Source organism: Anolis carolinensis, chromosome 2 (assembly GCF_035594765.1).
Source record: "Anolis carolinensis isolate JA03-04 chromosome 2, rAnoCar3.1.pri, whole genome shotgun sequence".
NCBI lineage: Eukaryota > Metazoa > Chordata > Lepidosauria > Squamata > Dactyloidae > Anolis > Anolis carolinensis.
In genome coordinates this window covers 294,829,411-294,853,342 of record NC_085842.1, presented here as the reverse complement: position 1 = coordinate 294,853,342, position 23,932 = coordinate 294,829,411, and the positions used below count along the sequence as shown (strand labels likewise).

The window sequence follows — 23,932 nt, the reverse complement described above, 5'->3', positions numbered from 1 at the left end:
CTGAAGCCAGTACAAAATGCAGCAGCCAAAAGTATACATTTTAGAAACCATATTAACACTGTTCTTGCAAGACCTACATTGATTTTCAAGGTGTTTATCTACAAAGTCCTAAAATGACCCAGACCCAAGATATCAGAAAGATCACCTCCTCCCATATGAGCCTGTCAGAAATCTGAAGTCTTCTTATGAGGGCCTGATTTGTGTCCCAACACCACATGAAATTAGATTGGCAGCGCCTCAACTGTGGAACTCCCTACCAAAAGAAGTTAGACTGATTGCCTTCTCAGTGGCTGCTCCTAGACTCTGGAAGTTCCTTCCTGTTGTACTTCCAACAAGAGGCTAAAACCTTTGTATTCAGGCAAGCTTTTAAAGAAGAAAGTTTTTAAGAATGAGCAGTAGGGTTTTTTTAAATTGTGTTTTGATTTTCTGACAGTTTTAACTTGTTTAATGAGATTTTAACTGATTTGCTTTAATAATTCTGTATTTAATTAAATTTTATATGTTGTAGGTTTTAAATTGTATTGCCTTTTTCAGTTGTGAGCCACTTTGTGTCTAGAGAGAAAAGTGAGGGAGGCAGAGGTAGAAGACACATAAGCAGCAGGTTTGGGTGAGCAACCAAACAGTGCTGTTCCACATGGCAGCTAGTGCCTCAAATTGCTGTTTTAACTGTTTCAAAACAGATTGTAAGATTGTTTTTAGACTGCTTTTATGAAGTTTTAAATAATAAATAAATGGTTCAAAACTGTTTGTCTTTGTAATGTTTTAATTGGTTTTTACTGCTCCATCTCCTCAGAACCTCTTGTGGTCTGAAAGGCGATACATAAATACTGTAAATTAATAGATAATAAAACAAAATTTAAATGTATCCTGTAAGTTGCCTTGAGTTCCATACTGGGAGACAGAAAGGATATTTAAAACAAAGGAAATGTCTTTCATAAAAGCTTTGCTTCAAGAAACTGAGGGTTTATTGGGATATGTTTTCCTCACTTTATGTGCATTCCAATTATTCACACAGTTTCCATTTCCAAGGTAAACAAGAAACCCAGAATTGACATTATCCTATTAAACTTCTGTAAAATGACGGGGAAAGGGTGGAAATTGCATGCAGCATTATTTCTGTGAGTTTTGTAGGAGGTAGTTACTAGGTATCTGAGATGACTTAGGAATTTTGTGACAAGTTATTTGAAATCCCTGTGTTTAGTCTGACTCAATTAAGATTCACACAGCATTCAGACAGAAATATTACTTTTCCTAACAGTATACATTTCCCTGTCAAGCATACAATACATATAATAGGTTTCAGTACTTAAATACAACTGGCTGTCTTGTTTTGTAATTTTATTTTTCAGTCTAGTGTAATGGATCCCAGATGTTCAGATTTAAGCATCTGGGAATAAAAGGATGCCATGGAAATCAACTGGGTGGCCTTGGGCAAGTCACACTTTCAACCAGACTAGTATCAGTAGTATCAGTATACAGTATATTTTAGAAACTATATAACACTGGTCTTACAAGACTTACAGAGGAGGGCAAATAACTCTTGTCAAGACATACCTCTGATACGTAAGTTTGTCTTGAGGTTGTGTAGCTCAAACTTCTTAAAGACACACAACATCAACAGGAAGAAAGATTTTAGCATTTTCTGTACTCATGAAATTGAATTTTGCAGGTGGGTAATTTTACTGCTTGAAAAAGATCAAATAGGAAGTAGTGCTTTTAAAAGACATAACCAAAAGCCATGCCATTTGCTTGTGACCCTTAAACCTGAGTGTGTGGGAATCTTATGTGGTCACTTAGTGGCGAAAGAAAGGCTCTTTCTCCACATGGTTAAAAGCAAGTTTATATTTCTTTCTGTAATTCCCATATTAATATTAGATACTGGAAATAGATTCATATATTATTTGCCAGTGGGAGGTTTGGGTGTAGTGCTGTGTTGAAAGCTCTTTGCAGAACTTTTTAACTTGAAAGTGAGAGGTGAAGTGGACATATAATAAAAGTGACCCTATTTGTTCATCCTTATGCACATCCTTATGTTAATCCCCAGTAGTCACACATTGTTGCAGAATCCACACAAAACTAGATATATAATATCACCTGAACAATTCTAAACAATTTCTATATATATTTCTATATATTTGCCAAACACCCTTTTCCAAGAACCTAAAAGACGGCTTGGTACTGAAATATCGTCTTTCCTCATTCCTTCCCTAATTGGTCCACGTACTTACTGTTTTTTATTCTCAGTGTGATTAACGTGCCTTTAGTTCTTCTCCACATTTCTTAGACTGTTCTTTTCTGTTACATTCACAAGCATATTTATTTTAACCACAAGGCACATCTATTTTATAGTTTGTTCTGTATTGTCAAGCATGTTAATATTCTCTAAAACAGGAGTGGGAATTGTGTGGCCTTCCAGATGCTAAATTTCAGCTGCCATCATTCCTGGTCATTACCTCTGCTGGCTAAGGCAATATAGGGACTTGAAACAGATGATCAGCAACATCTGGAGAGTCACATATTTCCTGACCGTGTTCTAATGGCTCTAGGAAGGTTCACTCAAATGGGGCTAACATCCTTCAACTAAAAACTGTAGAGAGAACATATGTTTCTTTAATGGTTATGCAAGAGTGAATTTCAGCAGGTGTTGATTATTACCTGGCTGCATGAAGACAAAATTTGCTAAAATTCCCATTCTTAAAAATACAGGGCCCACTCGAGTTTTCAATACGGCAACCCTAGAGACAGCACTAGGACAAATGAAGTATGAATTTGCAAGACTGGATGTACAGGTCTTTAAAATGTATATTTTTCTTTTGGGGGAAAATTCTATTTTGAGCATAAAAATTACTGAAGTTACCAGTCTGCAATTTAGCAGAATTAATACTTTTTGGGACCTATCACAGCTTCCACTTTTATGCAGATGTGGAAGAAAAACAAAACGATGTTGATGTTATAGCCTTTTTGTTTTTCCAGTACATGTCAGAAAAGGAATGCCCAGATTTCCAAAGATTGCTTTAGGTTTGGGATCCATGGCAGAATGACTTCAAATCACTGCTGCCCAAATCAAGACTGGATTCTAATGGTACCACCGGAATTGATGTTGTCCAGTGTAGTAACTTCTAGTGTCATGCCCATGGAACCCCTTTGTTTACCCAGCTGAGATTTCAGGGATCCCTGTTTACCTCTAAGCTAGGGGATCTGCTCTGCAAGCATCCTGATCTAACCAGCTGGCTCTGTATTAAGTCCATCTGAAAGATGACAAAAATTATAGACAGTATTGTAATGTCACCCAATGTGGTCTGTACCTAATGCACCCCATCTAGTGATGCCACTGATGGATTCAAATTGCCAACTCAGTTTCTGGAATAGTTGTACATAGCCCTAACAAAGCATGTTTTCTCTCCTTTCTCACTCCAGGTAATAGCTGGAAGTTTAGGGTAGCCTTCGAAGAGTACATTAGCTTGGCAGGAAACAGTACCAGAGATTGCTCTTGTTTGAATCATTTTGGTTATTTACAAATGTACTAAGTTGGGAAGGAATCATATGAGTGCATGAGGGAATAGATGAACACCAAGCTCCCAAATATCCAGCCAACCTAGCAGCTTTAAAAAAAATTAACTTCTACTCCAACCTCCTTCATCAACTATGTCCAAAACCAACACAGTTTTCATTCATTCTTTCCTGCCAACAAGTCTGTGGCTGCTTTCCAGGTGACTAACTGGCAATCAAAACTGACTGAAGGGATTCAGTTTGGACAGAATTGGCCGCTTCCTCTACCCACGCTGCTGCCTCTTACACAGAGGGAGATAACACAGTTTTCAGGGAGAAAGACAAATTGTCCAAGTTAGTAAGGTATTTCAAATTAGAAAGTATTTTGCAGCTTCAGCACACACATTGTGTTATATTTTCTTTTGTCTACACATATCGTGTTTCCCCGAAAATAAGACAGTGTCTTATATTATTTTTTTACTCCCAAAGATGCGCTAGGTCTTATTTTCAGGGGATGTCTTATTTTTCCATGAAGAAGAATTCACATTTATTGTTGAACAAAAAAATGAACGTTTATTCTATACTGTACAGTAGTTGTCATCACAAACCAACATAACTAAACCAGACAAACTGTGACTTCTGTCAAGAATTTCTTGTTACTACCATTATTTCCACATACAACTGGTATGTACATTTACCAATCCTGCATGCTATGGTGGTTTGGCGGGCGCCGGGCATGCTTCCAAACAAAAACTTTGCTAGGTTTTACTTTCGGGGGAGGCCTTATATTTAGCAATTCAGCAAAACCTCTACTAGGTCTTATTTTTTGGGGATGTCTTATTTTCGGGGAAACAGGGTATATAAGAATGAACTCGTAACAAGATGGACAAATCAAATATAGCATGCTTAACAATTCAGGAGCATAATGTATTTCACATTTTGGTTACTTGGTTGAAATCTTGATTAGCCTAAAAAAAATGAAGAGCTTAGAAAGCTCATCAATCCTGAGTGAACTGCAAGTTTCTAGTTGATTTGAGATATGCTTATTTTTTGAACTTTTTCCAATGAAGTCTACTGCTTGTTTGTTTATTGCATTGCTATCCCAGAAAATCTTAAACAATGCACTTTACCAGTAGCAATCAGCAGCAACAAACAGCCACAGCAGCAGTACATTTAGTAACACAGGTAAGCCAGGTATAAATCTAGAAGACAGCCAGGATGGTGTAATTCCAACCTTTGGGCCTTCTGGTGTTTTGGACTTCAGCTCCCAGTTTCAGCTTCAGTTTCTAACAGCTGGTAAACTGGTTGAGATTTCTGGGAGTCGAAGTCCAAAACACCTGGAAGCCCAAAGGTTGGGAAACACTGGTGTAATGACAACCCACTGGGTGACCTTGGGCAAGTCACACACTCTCAGCTTCAGAGGTTAGCAAAGACAAACTTCTTCTCAACAAATCTTACCCACAAACCCCCACAATAGGTTTGTGTTAGGGTTGCCAGAGACTGAAGAGTCAAAACAACACATAATTTAAAAACTTACAGTGGCCTGCATGATGAATCACACACAAATGAAGCACAGACTCCTGACTGTACTGAAAGGCTTAGTGTTAAGATCGGTCAGGGAGGTCCTGCTCTCAATCCCACCATCATTGAAAGTGATTGGTGGGGACAAGAGACAGAGCCTTCTCTGTGGTGGCCCCTTGGCTGTGGAACTCCCTCCCCAGCAAGATTAGATTGACCCCTCCATCCTGGTGTTTAGAAAACAACTCAAAACCTGGCTATGCAAGCAGGCGTTCAAGGAGTGATAGTACTACTGAAGCAGCTAAATGATAACCATGGGATTGGTGCAATGTTTAAAATGTCTAATATGTTTTATGTCCATGTATGATGTGTTTTTGTTTAATTTTAATAGTTTTAGTTCATAGTTATGTTATTGATTTTGATACATTATGTATTGCTTTTATGTATATGTTTGGCATTAAATTTTTGCCATTTATAATTTTATACACTGCTTTAAGTCCCCCCCCCAGGGGTGAGAAAAGCAGTATAGAAATGCAACAAACAAACAAACAAACAAATAAATAAATAAATAAATAAGGCTTAGGACAGAGGTAGAATCATATATTCAATCAGATATTTGTTGGACTGCAATTCCCATCATTTATTACTAATTAGGACTGATAGGAGTTGCTGTCCAAGAAGTGGCCCTTCACTGGCTAAAAATAACAGAGCTACCAGAGACGTTTCTCTTGGCAGAAAATGTTTTTGGCATGCAGCACTCTGAATCCCCATGTCAGCATTGGTATAAAGTCACATAATTATGAGCTTCTTCTGAATGTAGATGCTGCCATTTTGGCTGCATAAATAACAGAACTTAGAAACATTAATATTTCTGAATGATAGCTCCCAGAATCCCCCAGCTAGTCAAAACATACCATCATCAAGCTCTAGTGAGGATATCACAGTATGACATCTTATTAATGTTGCCTGTGTTTCTCATACTGGGTTATTTGTGAGTTTGGCGATTCTTTTAATGCTAGCTGCTTTTGTAACATTTTCAAATTTTTTAATACAAAGGGCCAGTAATAAAAGACATAAATAAATCTAGGTTTGTCTTTGAATTGCAGAAATCATCTTATTGATTGGCATCTAGATTTAAAACAAACCCTAGTTAGGTTTATAATGCATCACCTCTCACCAGTACAGGAACAAGTTTATGCAAGTGTTTTCTCCACATCTTACTTGTTTCCAAACATATTTTCTACTTCTCCTGTTGTTTCAGCTAACATCTCATTATCGAGACATTTCACATCAGATTAAATCAATCACACTGTGCTTGAAGAGAAAGATCAGAGTAAACACTAGCCTTAGTTCAGAGCCAAAGAAAAAACTTTGGAGGCAACCTGATAGCACGCAGCCTCTACTTTTGCCCTCAATCTTGTTTATAAAGCATTCAAAGTAAATTAAGGCATGGCAGTTGTATTAATTTGGCTTGCCACACTTTTTTTTAATCAGGTGGCAATGATTGTACAAGATAACAGCTGCTTGTGGATTGGAAATAAGTTGAAAAAGAATTGTTTTATTTGTTTATGGTCTTCAGGATTTTCGGTTTGTGCAATGGGAATTTTATTACTGTTACGTGTAAAATGGTTGCCTCCAGCTTTTTGTGCTATATGACTATCCTTGAAGGCTGTCTTAGCAACTATGTGTGTGGGGAAAATGAAATAAAATGAAATATGGCTACCATTGTGTTAATGCTGTATCTACATTGTAGAATTAATACAGTTTGATTGCCATGGCATTTTATCTGCCATGGCTCATAGAATTACGAGAACTGTAGTTTTACAATGTAGTTTTACGATGTTCCTAGCCTCCTTGCCCAAAGAGTGCTAGTGCCTCACCAAACTACAACCCCCAGCATTCAATAGCATTGAGCCATGGCAGTTAAAGTAGTATCAAGCTGAATTAATTCTACAGTGTAGATGCAACCTCCACATGATGTTGGCTTGCAACACCCAGCATTTAATCATGCTAATTTTATTCTTAAAGAAACCAGCAAGTGATCTGAACCATTTTTTCCCCTGTGGTGAGGAAATATTGAAAAACTGTGCCATTTGTAGTTCAGGACTTATTATGTGCAGAAACTACCAATACATGACATGCTTTTCCCGTGTAAAAATTATTGTACCTGGGGACTTATTTTGTAGGACAGTCTGAAAATGAACAATGATTTATTTCTATTAGAATAATGTAATTCTTGACTGGTTTTTTGAAGCAAGCAATGAGTAATTTTAGAAATTTTCTCCTCATTATGATTTTTTCCCACCATGCAGTTTTTGAAGCCAGTTTGCAGTTTGGGATTAATTCTGTGCAAAATTCACATAAGGTTGTCACAATCATTTTTTTCTGAAATGGTAGAAGAACCTTTTTGAGTATTGAGAAAACTTGGCAAGAAAAATCCTTGACTGACAACAATTTCAAATCCTTTTTTATTGTTGCAGAAAATAACATTTGTGTGCAGGAATATTTTCTGTGCAGAAAAAAGATATTTGCTGTACAAAACAACCAGGTGCTAATTTTGTGCAGAGTAAGTCCACAATTGCAGTATTTTCTTTGGAAAAAAAAACAAAAAAATTATGTGCAAAAATATTTTTCCATAGAAGAACAATATCTTTTATAGAAAAAATTGATGTCCATGTCAACACACGCAAATTTGGTACAGAATAAGTTTTTTTTTACTGTGAAGCTTTTTGTCAGTCCAGAATTTGTCTTGTCAATGTCACTCAACACTCTAAAACATATTTTCCCTTCACTGAAAACATATTGTTGAATATTTTTTCCATCCTTATTTTCAATTGATTTATTTTGACTCTTGGTGAAGATCAGATGCAGAGTCTCATCCCGGTGCTTAGAAGGTTCCAGTAAATGCTTATTTTTGGTAGTTTCTAGGAATGAAAAATCTAAAAAACTTTCTTTGAATGTTTAAGGTTCCAAATCATTTCTCGATTAACATGTTAACACTAAGTTGGTCATGATATCTGGCCTGAAACAACCCCATGTGACTGTTCTAAGGATGCCATAAGAAGAAGAAAAGCCCTCTGAAGTCCTCAGAAGAAAGCATTAGTACCTCATCAAGCTAAAATTCCCATGACTTTATCAAAGGACCCCATGATAGAAAGTTCAATTACTCATGCTTTAGAGTTCTAGTACTTTAATATTAGTGTAATACTATCATGGGACCCTCCTATTGAGTTCTAGGCATTCCAGCTTGGTCAGGTACTCATGCTTTAATTCAGGAGAGTAACCAGCACTTTAACAGAAAATTACATCAACAGAAAGTACATCAATAATCATTATAATAATAATAATATAATAATTTTATTTCTTACCCGCCTCTCCTTGTGGCTTGAGGCAGGTCATTGAGCCAGAAATCCTGGATTCCCTCGGATGGAGCCATGATAGTTAAGGTAGCTCTAACTGTTGTAATTGTGCAGTGTGGAGCCATTAATGGCCTCATACAAAGATATTGACATATCTGTGACATTACTCCAAATAATCCAATCACCAGCTTGTCAGGCATATAGACAATTCTGTGGGTAAGTGTATTTCACAAATATGCATGAAAGAGAGCAGACAAATAGCCATAAGAAACCCATCCTGTTCTTCAAAGGGCTATTTTGTACTATCATTAGCTATTTAGTGACAGGCATCACAACTTGATAGGGTTTCTGTTCATTGCCAAAAGTCATATGTGTCATACAAAGTTAGAAGAAAAACTCCATTAGGAAGAACTGATCCACAAACCAGATCATATTACATCCCACATACTGTATACTCATTGTAATTTTTTAGAACCAGTCTCATAAATGAGTCCCTTGGTATTTCAAGTTTCTAAGACAACTTTTCACCCAAGCATTAGGCTTTCTTTTACAACATCAAAGAGACAAAGTTCTTTGTAGCCTTCAAAGCCCACAAACTTCCAAACAGTGCATGGATTTTTCAGAACTCCTGAGATAATGGTAAAATAGAGAATTTCAGATTATAGATATGCATTTGTGTCTGTGTCTGCACCTCCAATATATACCAGCTGCATACTGTATGCCTGTGTTTCCTTCCAAAGGCCAAGAAATCCTGAATCTACTGGAGAGATGTTAAAATCCTAATGTTCTACAGTAAGAATGAAATCTATTAGTTTTGAAAAGAAAAATTTGGAACTGTGAAATTTTTATTAGTATGTTGATTTTTAAATGTTACCATGTAATAATATACACTGGGTTGTCTCCTTTTTCTCTGCTATAAACATTTCCCAGAAATCAAGACTAAACTGAAAGAGTTTGAGTATAGAGTAAACAGCATTTTCTTAATTGTTAAGGAAGGCCCCTTTGACACTGCCATATAATCCAGATTATCAAAGCATATACCCACATTATCTGCTTGGAACTGGATTATATGAGTCTACACTGCTATATAATCCAGTTCAAAGCAGATAATCTGGATTTTATAGGGCAGTGTAGATGGGGCCAAAGATGTCAATGCTATGATAGTGTAGGAGACATAGAACTGGAATATCAGCCCTCCAATATCCTTTCAGGAGGAACATGAAGCTAGGATGAACTAGGATAAACCCAAAGTTATTGTTTGTTTCCCTTCCTGCTCAGTGGGGTAAGCAGACAACAAATAATACCTTTGGCCAAAGGAGTTATCAAGCACTATGCTGCTTTCAGCCCAACATACTAAGAGCACTGGTCAAGGCAGAGTTTATTTCAAGCATCAATGTTTTAAAGAATTTTGGAGCTACTGAAATAAAAACAATGTGTGGATGAGCATTTGTCTAACACTGTCTATACATAGTAATTCTTTTTGAAGGTCTATGTGATCCACAGAATAGAGATAGTGTTACAGTATTACTAGCATAGCAAAACAATACAGGCCATAGGTAATATGTCAGCTATTTTCAAATGGTGTTAACCAGGCTAATTACAACAGCTGAAGTTGTAATTCTTATTTTAAGTCAATAAATCTACTATCCCAGCACACAATAGTGCATAAAAATATTGAGCATCAGCGTGTCCACTAATAACACAACATGCCCCTTCGAAGCATTTTGGTTTTTGTGTTACCTTTCCTCACATTTATTTTATTTACGACATTTCTACCCCACTTTTCTCAACTCCGGAGGGGACCCAAGGTGGCTTTACACATAGGCAACTATTCGATGTGTTGTCGAACTATTTGATGCCTTAAAAACAGTGTACAATGCAAATGGACACTAAAAGAAAATTATAAAATACATTAAAGCAATTAAAACAATTAAAACCAGTACATTCACAATTAAACACATAATCCACAAGCATAATCCAGGACATTCCAAAAGACATTGCACATTATTTCATATATGTCTATTTCACAAATTCTGCAAAGGCTTGGTTACAAAGCTTCCTCTTCTATACCTAAAACAAGCATCAAGACATTCACCAGGGCTCCAAAATATTATCTGTCACTAAAGTCTGACATTTTATTTGGCATTTTCAATGCTATATTGATCGGTGGATGTAGCTGTCTCATATGTAATGCATGAGACCAAGACTCTTAGATAGGTATTTTCAAATTTAAATTTCCTCATGTATGTCATGGTTTTCAGGAATCTTCAGGTATGATGGATAAGTTTACTCTGCTAGATTGGCATTCCCCTCTTTCTTCATCACAAATTACCAAGCCTAGGAAGCATGTAAGACATGAGGCAGTTGAGAAAGGATGCTGCCAGTGCTGCTCCAAATGTCACAAACACTCCCCTGATTTATAAGACCGTCTGAAACCACAACTACTCATGGCTGAACCTGTAAACTGATACCTTTTCTTTTTGTTCATTTACCCATAAAAACATTCAAGTATGAACACTGCCAAGCTGCATTCAGAAAAGGTGCAGCCTTGATTAGAGTTGTGAGTCTTAAATCACTGGGCTGTTATCAAGTCACTCTGTTCAAATGTGAATCCACTAGTGCAGTGGTTCCCAACCTTTTGCCCTCCAGTTGTTTTGGACTTTAACTCCCAGAAATCCCAGCCAGTTTACCAGCTATTAGGAATTGTGGAAACTGAAGTCCAAATACCTGGAGGACCAAAGGTTGGGAACCATTGTACTAGCGTAATATTTGCAGCAGACCCACGGCTTTATCCAGTGTGGAACTCTTAGAATAGTGGTTCTCAACCTGGGGTCCCCGAATGTTTTTGGCCTATAACTCCCAGAAATCCCAGCCAGTTTACGAGCTGTTAGAATTTATAGGAGTCGAAGGCCAAAAACATCTGGGGACCCCAGATTGAGAACCACTGTCTTAGAATGTCTGAGACTAAATATAGACATCCCATTCCAGGTTTTCTGTTGCATTTTTAAGAAGACTAGGGACCTCTTCACACTAGGATTTTTTGGCCCCTTTTTCCATTTCTGGATGGTGCCTGCTGAGCATCATCTAATGAAGCTGACTTGGCCCTGCCCACATTCCTCCCAAAGTGGAGGGGAAGAGTTGCAAGAGGGGAAAGTGTTTTTTGGGTAGCTCCAACGGTGGTACCCACACTTCCTTCTCCTTTTCCCCATATAATGGGGGAAAAGTCAACAGACAATGTATGTTGCTGCCCTTTCGCCCATCTGATGGGGACAGGGACAGCACGCCAATGAGCCTTGTCCCATCCCCGCCATATGATGGGGGAAAGAGCCCCGCACGCCTGCTATTTCACTGGCGACTGCTAGCAAAACGCCACGGCATGTGAAGAGGTCCTAAGACAATTTCCCAGTAACATTAGACAGGGAAGGGATCACAGTATAATGATGTCTGCATTTTTCATTATCCAAGAAACCTGCATAAACTCACAAGAAGTCCAGATCTCTAAACACAAGTGGCTTTCTCACCAGGAAAGAAGAGATTTGTTTTCTTTACTCTCTGAAGCATATTGCATTTAGAAACAGAATATAATCATTTGTTGATTCCACTTCCACTACCATCAAAGCAACCAGCACAAAGCCATGAGTTCCATTAATCTGATATTGCAACACCTTTTACTTGAGCTGCCATGTTTTTTCTTCACTTTAGAGTCAAGTGTTTTAATAACAACCTCCAGGATATCAGATGCGCTTGATAGTCACACAGAATGAAGGAAGCAGGTGCCAAATCAATGCTTACCTAGAAGATTCTGCAGCAGTAATAGCAATAAGCGGAAGAGTTCTCAGTGAGAGGCTGGTAGGCCTTGATACGGACTCTGTCTCCCCCTTTCTGTCCCAATCGGCTTGCTCCAGTTGCCTGAATGCCAAGGGGGGAAGCTGGAGATTACGGCAAGAGAGTCTCCTAACACGATATTGTTCCATTCCCTGGAGAGCCCCTTCCTCTTCATTATGAGGGTATAATATTTCTTCTGATACCTACAGCAACACAAAGAATGAGACATATTGGTTTAGGCATTCTCTATGAAATCATTGCTAAATTGCACCAATTCTTCTCTTATATTTTATTTAAAAAGTATTAAAATGCAATTTAATTAAATCATTTAATGGGTGAAGCAGGGAAAACCCATTATTTTTGTTTGATTTAGCAGCTCAAGCAAGATCATGTACCCATCCACTCAGTTACCTCCATCTCCAAAATATGTTGCACCAAGGAGCCAAAGAGAATTTCATGGCTCCACTTGAGTTTTCATCAAAGAAATAATCAAGATCACAGGAAATGACTCTAGGGATATACAGTAGAGTCTCACTTATCCAAGCTAAAAGGGCCTGCAGAAACTTGGATAAGTGAATAACTTGGATAATAAGGAGGGATTAGGGAAAAACTTATTAAACATCAAATTAGGTTATGATTTTAAAAATTAAGCACCAAAACTTCATGTTATACAACAAATTTGACAGAAAAAGTAGTTCAATACGCAGAAATGTTATGTTGTAATTACTGTATTTACGAATTTAGCACCAAAATATCACAATATATTGAAAACATTGACTACAAAAATGGCTTGGATTATCCAGAGGCTTGGATAAGCGAGGCTTGGATGAGTGAGATTCTATTGTATTTATGAAAAGGAAGGCTCTCACAGATTGGCTTTCCTTATAACTATTGTTTATTTGCTTTTTTAAAACAAAATTTATATATTTTACTGATGTTTTTAATTTGTTCTGGTTTTAATATTCTGTAAGCTGCCTTGAGTCATAATATTGGAGGAAAGGTGGGATATAAATCAATACAAAAACAACAACGACAGTGTACATTAACACATATATAGACAAATTCTAAAAATATACTGGTTATCTTATAAGTAAGAAATAAACAGAAACAACTAGACAGTCACAAATGCATGAAAGGTCTGGAGAAATTACTCATAGATGACTTTATGTGTAGATGTTTGGCCTCATATATCCAATATGTTTTGAGTGAGCTCTTCTCTGCAATGTAGTAAGAAAGAAGAAATCTGAGACAGGCTGAGTATTTTTTTTATCCAAAGCACTTGGGACTAGAAATGTTTGCTTTTCTATTTTTTAATTTTTTTGATTAGCTATATTTGCATGTGCATACATAAGTAGGTATCTTTGAAATGGGACCACGATTATGAATAAACTGTTTTGATTGTTTTCACAATGGGACACCAGACCATCACTAGAATTGTTGCTACCCAGCAGTGTGGTAGCTCATGGCATTACTGAACATCTTTCTGTATCAGACCAGACCACAATAGTGTAGTAAAATATCAAAAAGTGTCAGTTAAAAGATGAGCAACTATTTAAAAAAATAAATACAGGAACAAAACAATATAACAACAACAGCAACAACAACAGTGCATGTTTCTAAGGCGTGCAGACAAAAACACATGATTTGAGGTGTCATTGTATTTGGATGATAAAGGCAACCCTGACTAGGTCACATGTGCATCAGGAGGTTCAAAAAGTCCATTCACATAGAGATTTAGCCTACTAGATCCATTAATACAGGAGCTGGGTTTACAGAAAATGTTTTTGTGGTTCTATCTGACTAGATGGGTATTATTTTTAGAAAAATAAAACATTTGTGCTAATTACTGAACCAATATTGTATAGACCAGGGGTTCTCCGCCTGTGAGTCCCCAGGTATTTTGGCCTACAACTCCCAGAAATCCCAGCCAGTTTACCAGCTGTTAGGATTTCTGGGAGCTGAAGACCAAAACATCTAGGAACCCACAGGTTGAGAACCACTGGTATAGACAATCATTTAGATGTCACCCTCTTGTATGGTGTCACTGGTGTAGTTAGTTCAATTATCCTGCTCTCCCCTGGTATCACTTCTGTTCCAAACAGAATCCAGACAAGTAGCAAGGAACTTTCATTCCTCAGTCTAAAGAGATAGGGATGGGGAAAACTCCTGTTTCACAATCCTAGACATGGCTGTGCTTCTCTTGAAAGATCAGAAGCATTGTTTCTAGTGGGAAAAACACCCTGGTTGCAATTATGAGAAGGTATGACATTTTTCTGCTAAAAATGCTGTGCCAGCTATGATCATCTTTGTAAGTGTCAGACTCATTCATAGTTCCCCACACTCCAGTGTACTAAAAAGTGTTCAAACTAAACAATAACAACATTAATAATGATGCAGGAAGGTGGTAAAAACAACAGCAAAAGTTACAACAACAAAAGTGGCAACAGAAACAGTCACATTCATCATTCACAACAAATATCTAGCTTAACCTTAAGGAAATGTGAAAATAATTTGAGTCAGGAGGATGCTGGGCAGTCTGCAATAAATCAAAAATGTTGATTAGGAGAAGGGAAGCAGGAAACAGTGAATTTCTGTCATTGAAAACGAAGTTCAATTATCCTTCTCTTGCATTTTTAACATAATGCAGAAAAAGCAATTAAATCATAGCTACAGTATGCAAAGAGCAGCCCAGTATGTATATTCAGAGAAAACCTTCTTTAGAGTTGTTAACTAAAAATATTCCTAGAATCATCAGAATGAGCCAAAAGCAATTCAGAATAATGCACACACATCTCCACAGATTATATTGCCCATAACCACAACTCACCTGCATACTATTTATTTTAGCAGCACTCAGATAAGTAAATGGGTCGTGAATGGCAGCGTGCATTAAGGTGCCTAATGGCAAAGGTAGGTGGCCTGTTTTCCATAAGTAACAGAAATACGAATATCTTTTTCTAAGGCACATATAATCCCTTCAGTTCCACAAGGGCTGTGAAGACACATCACACGTCAAAAATTCCCAACAGAAGACTGGAAATCAACCAAGAGTTTTGCTTATTTCAGCATTTGATACACATTGGTTTGTTACAGAAGCAAGTTCTACCCAAGGTAATAAGAATGTGATTTAGAAAGGTCTATATGGCTTTGGTCCAGGCTTATTTATCTATTCTGTTAGAAGCAAATTGAGAAACAGTTATAATGTATTAAAAAAAACCCACAAAGTTAAAAAAATTGGCATTATGTTAGATTTCCTTTGACCAGAAACTGGCCACTTGAAGTGCCTCTGCTGTCGCTGTAAGGAGGTCCTCTACTGGGCATGTGGCAGGGTTCAGGTTGCATTGTAGTAAATGGTCTGTGGTTTGCTCTTCTCCACGCTCGCATGTTGTGGACTCCCCTTTGTAACCCCATTTCTTAAGACTGGTTCTGCATCTTGTGGTACCAGAGCACAGTCTATTCAGAACCTGCCAAGTTGCCCAGTCTTTTGTGTGCCCAGGAAGGAGTTCCTCATCCAGTATCAGCCACTGATTGAGGTTCTGGGTTTTTACCTGTCGCTTTTGGACTCTTGCTTGCTGAGGTGTTCCTACGAGTATCTCTGTAGATCTTGGGAAGCTGTTTCTTGATTTAAGTCATTGGCATGCTGGCTGATATCTTGTTTGTTTGTTTGGTTGGTTGGTTGGTTGCATACAGCTAGTCTCTTCTGGTTTGACAGGATCAGCCAATGTGTTACTATCCTGCGGGGAGGCTTCTCTCATGTCCCCCAGGTCCAGGCTATATGACAGTTTTTCCAAATCCTGAGATCCTTCTGAATCACACCAAGTGGCATCCAGTCCAACCCTATTCTGCCATGCAGAAAAATACAATTAAACCACTCCCGATACATGCCCAACCAGACTCTATCTAAAAACCTCCAGAGAAGGAGACTCCATTGTGCTCTGCGTTAGCATATTCCACTGTGAAATAACTCTTACTGTCATCCAGTAAATTTTGTGGCTCAGTAGAGACTTCTTCTCCTTCCCCTACCAGATTCCGGTCACCATGATGACTAAATAGTCTTTGGATGTGGCCGCCTTTTAAATAAAGCCTTTATTATATCCAAAGCACTTTCGTTTAGTCAACAAGTTATTCTTCCTACGCACCTTTCTCCATACTTGTTAGTGTCATTGTATGATTTATATACTTTGATTATCTGCATTTTCTGTGTTTTATTAGTTCATGGTCTTTATGCATTCTCTTTAATACTTCTTTGTTAGTCATCCTCTTGGTCTGGGAAATTCTTAACAGCTTATGATCAATCCATGATTCAAATATGTCTATTTTCTTTTTAAAGGCAGCCTCTGCTAAAGTTCATGAAAGAGAACCTAGAATAAGTAAAACTGTACAACACACAGTCTCGATGCTAATTTCAAGTTCCAGTTGAGCATTTTTAAAAAAACTATATTGAGCCATCTCTTTTTTATTGAACTATTATGGACTTCATTAAGAAATCTACAGATACCTCGGAACCAAACTAATTCCAAGGTTTCTGTATATTTGCCAACATGTTCCAGATTTTAATTTTGGATCAATTGTATTGCTTGATTTGTGTAAATTGTTTCCTGTAATTGCCATGAACTAGATTTTCTTAACTGTTATTTTAGACTATAATCATGACTTACTTTGCTGAATTTACTGAATACCGTTTGGCAGATATGTAAGTTGAAATTTAGGACTAGTATTACCCACATATCCACAGATCAGGCATTATAAATAATCTCTCCATTACCAATGGTACCACCACATGAGATCAGCAAGCACTTTTCAGCAAGTGCTGAAAAGATGTCCTCAGGATATAGATGAAAAAGCGATGGCAATAGTAAACATCCTAATTGAACACTTCTTTGTATTTCTCAATCTTCTGTTATCTCATCTTTGACTTTCACTACAGCTTTTTGTTCTCAATCCAATTTGTTAATCATATGAATATCTCTTGAATCAAGATCTTTGTTTAGCCTCTCCATTCAGTTACCATGGTCTGTCAGAAATTTTATTGTGGTCAGTCAAGCAACAACACACATCTATGTTTATGTCACAGCATCTCTCTGCCAGTACATCTATGGAGAATACTGTCTCCCTCATCCCAAATCCTCTTCTGAATACAAATTCCGTGTCTCCTACTCCCTCTTTACACTTCTTGCTAGTTCTGCCATATAGTACAACCCCTGTATTCCTTAGCATACCATGGAAACAGGAAAATGTGAATAAGAGTTAATCCAATTGAAATGAACAACATCCACTCAAAGTTACCATAAAGTCTTAGTGGAAGACCTAGAAAATTTGCAGAGTGGTATAAACAAAACTTTATAATAACCTGAGGTGGAAAAATACCATAGAATGACCTGGAGGACCTGGAGAATTCCTAAAGAGAACCTCTTTTGTTGGATGTTTTATCAGATGTCACTATGTATCATGAAGTCTGCCAGCACCAGCTTTGGGAAGAGTGTAGTTTTTTGTTGGTTTATTTGTTTGTTTGTTTGTTTGTTTGTATATATACAGCCTTGGTTCTCTTAGATGGCCCCATAGGTGCTACAAGATCTCTTTGCAACTTAAATTTATGTGAGCTCTAGGATATGTTTTCATTGGTGTAACATTATTTTGATACCTCTGATTAACTAAAATCAAATCTATTCGATGTCTTACTGTGTCATTTTTGCAAATAAACAACACTTCACACATTCTGTTGCCACATTTTGAGTATTAAGCCACCCTGACGGCAGTCACAGACACAAATGGGGCTGAAAGCCATGGAGCCCACAGGAAAAGAAGATGCTAAAAAGAGATGACTCTCTTGATTCTTGAACTGTGAATGGCACAAGTTAATTTGGTGTTAAATGATGTGCCAACTATATTTTTCCTCAATGAATCAATCCATATCCAATTTTACTGGAGCTGCCCTATCAACTGCCCAATGATTCAGGCAGTCTTCTGCTCAAGGAGGAGAGTGGGGAGGAGGCTGCAACATGCAGGCCTAGGCCAGTGTACTATGTCAACTCAATTACCTGTGAATTTTGCCCAAGAGAATGATTTGTAGGCAGTGTCATGTGTTTCAAAAATGGAGACTGATTGCATGATTTTCCTGGAACCTATACAACTATATTTCAATTTGCATTCTCTTTCTTAGGAGGCAGCCTTCCTCCCCCCCCCCCCAAACTCCGGCATCCTTTTTGGACCCCCAAAATCCTAACAGCACCTCCTTGACACAAATTAGAATACTATGTATTCCTAACCTAATCCTAGGACAGCTCCCGCCCCCACCTCTTAGTATTAACCCTAGGAAAGTGGTCAAAAATTTCGTAGACAAAGTATCACATTTCATCTTTTTAACTGGCACAGCTGGTGTTAACGTCTGTGAATTGGTTTGCTGGCAACAAGGTAGAAGTGATGTTTGCTTACATAAATTTCCCACTGAGTTGTTTTTCACTTTATTTCACATTACCATCCTGGCTAAATGAAAAGTATCTTCAGCCTTGAAATTTTAGACTCAAAACCTGTCACCTAGGAATAGCCTCTGTGAATTATTAAGGCAGGGCAGGAATTGTCAGAAGGGAGGGCAGAAGAAGGAAGAGTGGGAGATAAAGGAGGAGGAAAAAACGAGTAAAGTGCCTAAGCAAAGCAGAAGAACATGCCCTCCAACTGTTCTAATTTTGCAGAGATGTTCCTGGTTAATCCTTTGAAAATATTGTATTAAAGCTTCAATACATTTTAAAAAAAGCAAGAATCATTCACAAAAATATCATCTTACATGGCATTTGGGTTGGACTGGATGGCTCTTGTGGTCTCTTCCAATTCTATGATTCTGTGACAAAAATGAAATGAGAATATTCCGCTCCCCAAAAGAAGAAGAACAGACAAAAAACAGGAAATCCCAATTCAGGAAAGATTTATTTGAAAATAATTACTATACATGGTGACAATATTCTATCTATATATATAAAAATGTAATGTGCCGTTTTATGATGGGGTAAACAACGAAACCACTGAACCAAATCACACCCAATTTGGCCACAAAAGACATAGTCATCCAGTGTATGTCTTTCAAACAAACAAACAAAAAAAAACCTAGAAAAATAAAGCCCAAATTAGAGGAAGCGGAAGAGCCGTTTTCCCCTTTTAGAAATGGCTCAGAAAGGTAAGCCCCACCCCTTTAGGCCCTGCCCACTTCATATCCTAGCAATTCCCTCAGCCAAAATGGTGCCCAGGGAACACGCAGAGTGCACTTAGGCATCATCCACACTGACTATAAAATACAGATTATCGGATTTGAACTGGATTATATGGCAGTGTAGATTCAAGTCCCTCCCACACAGCTATATAACCCAGAATGCCAAGGCACATGATCCACAGTATCTGCTTTGAACTGGATTATCTTGAGTCCACGCTGCCATATAACCCAGTTCAGTGTAGATTTTATACAGCTGTGTAGAAGGGGCCTCATATAATCAAGTTCTAAGCAGATAATAGAAGAATATAATATAATATATAATAATTACTGTAGTATAATAATACAGAACAATAAAATTTCTAAAATCAGGACAGTAAATAAAGAACAACACTTTGAAAACAGGGAAATTCCAGACAGGAAAAAACCAGGGCCAGCTAACATCTCCCAACAAAGGATTCCCCCAGACAGGAAGTATCCAGGCTTTGAAGCTGCAAAGCCATTAAATGATAATCAAGGTGACTAACTGCAGCATTCATACTTGCTGCACCAAGACTATTAATTGCCATTCAACCTGGGCAACCAAGGATTTCACAAGGTAGAAAGCGGCCAGGCTTGCAAGCAGCAAGACTATTCAGTGCAATTCAAGCTGGCCAAACAATGATTCCTCTACAAAGCAAGTAGCCAGACTTCAAAGCGGCTCTTTGATTGAGGGTGCTAGTCCAGCTCACCAAACAAGAATTCCCCTAGCTATAACAGAGCCAGGAATTGAAGCTGCAAGACTATTCAATGCAATTCAACCAGACCAAGAAAGGATTAACCTTGGTAGAAGGTGGCCAGGCTTTGAAGCAGCGATACTACTTTGTACTATTGAAGCTGACCAACCAAAGATTCCCCTAGGTAGCAAGCAGCCAGGCTTTGAAGTAGTGAGGCTATTCACTGCAATTCTAGCAGCCCAAAAAACCATTCCCCTAGAACGCAAGTATCTAGCCTTCCAAGCAGCAAGCCTATTCCGTTGCATTTCAGCTCACCAAACAAGGATTCCTAAAAGAAAAAATCAGCCAGGCTTTGAGGCTGCAAGGCTATTCACTGCTATTCTACCTGGCCAACAAATGATTCCCATAAGCTGCAGTAACGCGTGGCCAGGCACAGCTAGTATATTACAAAGGTCTATAAAGTAGTCTTGGGCAAAGTTGTAACCAAATTTATCTGTAAATAAAAACAATACAAGATGTAATATAATACATAAAATGTAATATTAAATTAAAATGATAATAACAGAAATGGCAGGGAGAAAATAGGAAAAGATAACCAGCACACACACAAACTAGAATCAGAATCAGAATGCCGATACGGGCATCTCAATGACAGCCTAACGAATAGGACTTCTCCAGATGATATCTCAAAATCAGCTCCTAGAAAACAACATCCAGCTACTCGCCCCCACATCCCACCAAACCTCGCCAGACAGGGAAACAAACATGGCAGACAATAAATCAAGAGTACAGGCATTAAGATGCAATGCACACTCTGCTGCACAAAGTATAACACAAGTACTTTTAGAAAACCAACTGAGGAATTTAGGAGGCAGAATTTCTTGGAGAACTCAAGTGTAGAATTTGACAACATCACAATCTAGCTCAGCAAGTGTTCAGGTTTATATGGATCACACAGTTCAGTCTCTCTTTACTTTCAAATAAGTAAATAAAGTGTTATTGAAAGAAATTGATTATCTGGATCCAACTGGCACAGTCTGGCTTTAGGCTGGGACACAGAACTGAAACAGCTTTGGTCACCTTAGTGGTGATCTAGCCGGGGACTGGACAGGGGGAATGTGTCCCTGTTGGCTCTCCTGGACCTCTCAGTGGGCTTTGATACTGTTGACCATGGTATCCTTCTGGGATGCCTCACGAGAATGGGTCTGGAAGGTACTGTTTTGCAGTGGCTCCAGTCCTTCTTGGAGGCTCGTTCCCAGAAGGTGTTGTTGGGGGACACCTGCTCGGCCCCACAGCCATTGTTTTGTGGGATCCCGCAGGGTTCAGTTTTGCCCCCCAAGTTGTTTAACATCTACATGAAACCATTGGGAGAGATCATCTGAAGTTTTGGAGTTGGGTGTCATCTGTATGCAGATGATGTTCAACTCTATTATTCCTTTCCACCTGCTACTAAGGAGGCTGTTAAGGTCCTGAACTGGTGCTTGGCTGCTGTGACAGTCTGGATGAGGGTGAACAAATTGAAATTGAATCCAGACAAGACAGAGGCTCTCCTAAGCAGTCAAAAGGATGAACAAGGTATAGGATTACAGTCTATGCTGGATGGGGTTAAACTCCCCCTGAAGACACAGGTTCACAGATTAGGAGTTCTCCTGGACTCATTGTTGAGCCTGGAATCCCAGGTTTCAGCAGGGGCAGGGGGGCTTTTGCACAATTAAAACTTGTGCACCAGTTGCACCCATACCTTGGGAAATCAGACTTGGCCACTGTGGTCCGCACTCTTGTTATGTCTTGAATAAACTACTGCAACGTGCTCTGTGTAGGGTTGCCTTTGAAGACTGTATGGAAGCTTCAAGTGGTCCAATGGGCAACAACCAGGCCACTAACTGGAGTAGGGTACAGGGAGCACAGAACTCCCCTGTTGCACCAGCTCCACTGGCTGGCAGTCTGCTACCGAGCACAATTCAAAGTGCTAGCTTTAGCCTATAAAGCCCCTAAATGGTTCTGGCCCAGCTTACATGTGCGAATGTATCTGTCTCTATGATCCACCTCGGAGGTTAAGATTGTCGAGGGAGGCCCTGCTCTCAGTCCCAACACCCTTGCATACTCAGCTGGTGGGGACAAGAGACAGGGCCTTTTCAGTGGTGACCTTTGGCTATGGAACTCCCTCCCCAGCAAAATTAGAGGAGCCCCCTCCCTCCTGGCCTTCAGGAAGAAAGTAAAAATCTGGTTATGGGACCAAGCTTTTGGCTATCAAGTTAGTGCAATACAAGTATATGAAATTGTGAAATGACTAATGGAATGCCTTGGATTTGACTCTGGATGACATGATTTTAACAACTGTTTTAATATTGCTGTTGTTTTTTTTGGTTTTCATGTATATGTTATTTTCTAATGTATGTATGTATATGTATGGCATCAAATAAATGTGCAGGGCCAATCCTCCTTAGACAAAGTAAAATAAATTTGATTTTCTCTATTTTAGTAGCAAAATGACACATCTGTTCTTTATTTTTAATTATCCTGCTTTTCAGTAGGAGTGAGGAGTCTGTTGGCCTTCAGTTCCCATGACTTCTGACTACTGAGTGGAGATGATAAAAGTTGGACCCCAACATCTGAGGGTGTCATGCTTCCACACTCCAGCCCTAGGTTATAGGTCACTTGCTGGTCTGTAAGAGATTCAGAATACTTACCAGAAAATAAGAGTGGTATCTCAGTGAGAGAAAATATAAAATGCATATTAAGGGAACACGGTTTCAGTCTCTGATATTCTTCACTGAAAAAGTTCTAGTTGGTGGTGCAAAGGATCTCAGACTGAGGGCCTCATCACACTAAGGTCAATAAGCTGGGCAGCAGCAAGGGGATTCATCCCACAGCGTGGCGAATACGTGGGGCAGTGGGTGGGGGGGGACCATTGCCCTGCATTGTCTGCTGAGCCTCTTTCCTCATCACATGGGGAAAAACATTGCCACCCAGCTTCCGTACATTCTTCAGGATAAGAACACAGGAAGCCTCCCGTGTTCTCTGGGAAGCGTTCTAGCATGCTGCCAGGACGCTTTCTCTATGGAGCCCGCCATAAGTAGCATTATGTTGTGTGACAACATCCAGTCGGCTCTGTCGAGGAAGTGTCCTGGGGCTGTCCTAGGATACTTCCCTTTCTTTGTGTGATGAAGTGGTGAGTCAAAGGCAAATGCTGCCAGCCACAGAAGCACATCACACTGAACCAGAAGGATAAATAATGACATAGCCTCTGCCACTTTCCTGTCTACCTAGAAGACAATAGTGATATTGCTACAACATCATCAAAAACATTCAAAGGGAATCTAATATTCTGAAATCAGAAGTATGATTCACACTAATATGCACTATTATTTACTAAAAGTAAGAACTTTTTTATGAAACACAACCACCTCGCTTCCCAGTAAAGCACAGCTGAGAAACCACACATTCCAGTGGGGACATTTTGTTGCTTGCACCAGAACAGCAAACTGTCCCTACCATCAAGGCTTTCACAATATTCACAGCTGGCCAAATTACTTGGCACATGAGACAAAAATGCCTATAAATGCTGTTCTCTATCTCTGCAAGTAAGACCAATAATAACAGTTTAAATGATTAACAATTTTCTTTCATGATTCCCAGAACTGCTGCCAAAAGTACTCTCATTATGTCTAATGGCAGGACCAGCTTTGGGTTTGGCACAAATGGATATAGCTCCTTCCCAAGTCACCATTTCCCACTTTGTGCAATGAGCAATATACAACTGGGAAGAAGACTTGTCCTTTATTCATGCACTTTCTTCATCCAGATGCTATTGAAACACCATCAGA

The 23,932-nt window shown here is 38.7% G+C and overlaps 1 protein-coding gene across 6 annotated transcripts in view; it reads right to left on the bottom strand.

Moving 5' to 3' along the window:
* Positions 1-23,932, bottom strand: part of pde4d (phosphodiesterase 4D) — an 830,388-nt gene that overhangs the window by 569,426 nt on the left and 237,030 nt on the right. For all 6 annotated transcript variants that reach the window (XM_008102872.3, XM_008102871.3, XM_008102870.3 and 3 more), the window contains exon 3: positions 12,159-12,394. In XM_008102872.3, the coding sequence (XP_008101079.1) occupies positions 12,159-12,394 (236 nt within the window). The remainder of the gene's footprint in view (positions 1-12,158; positions 12,395-23,932) is intronic.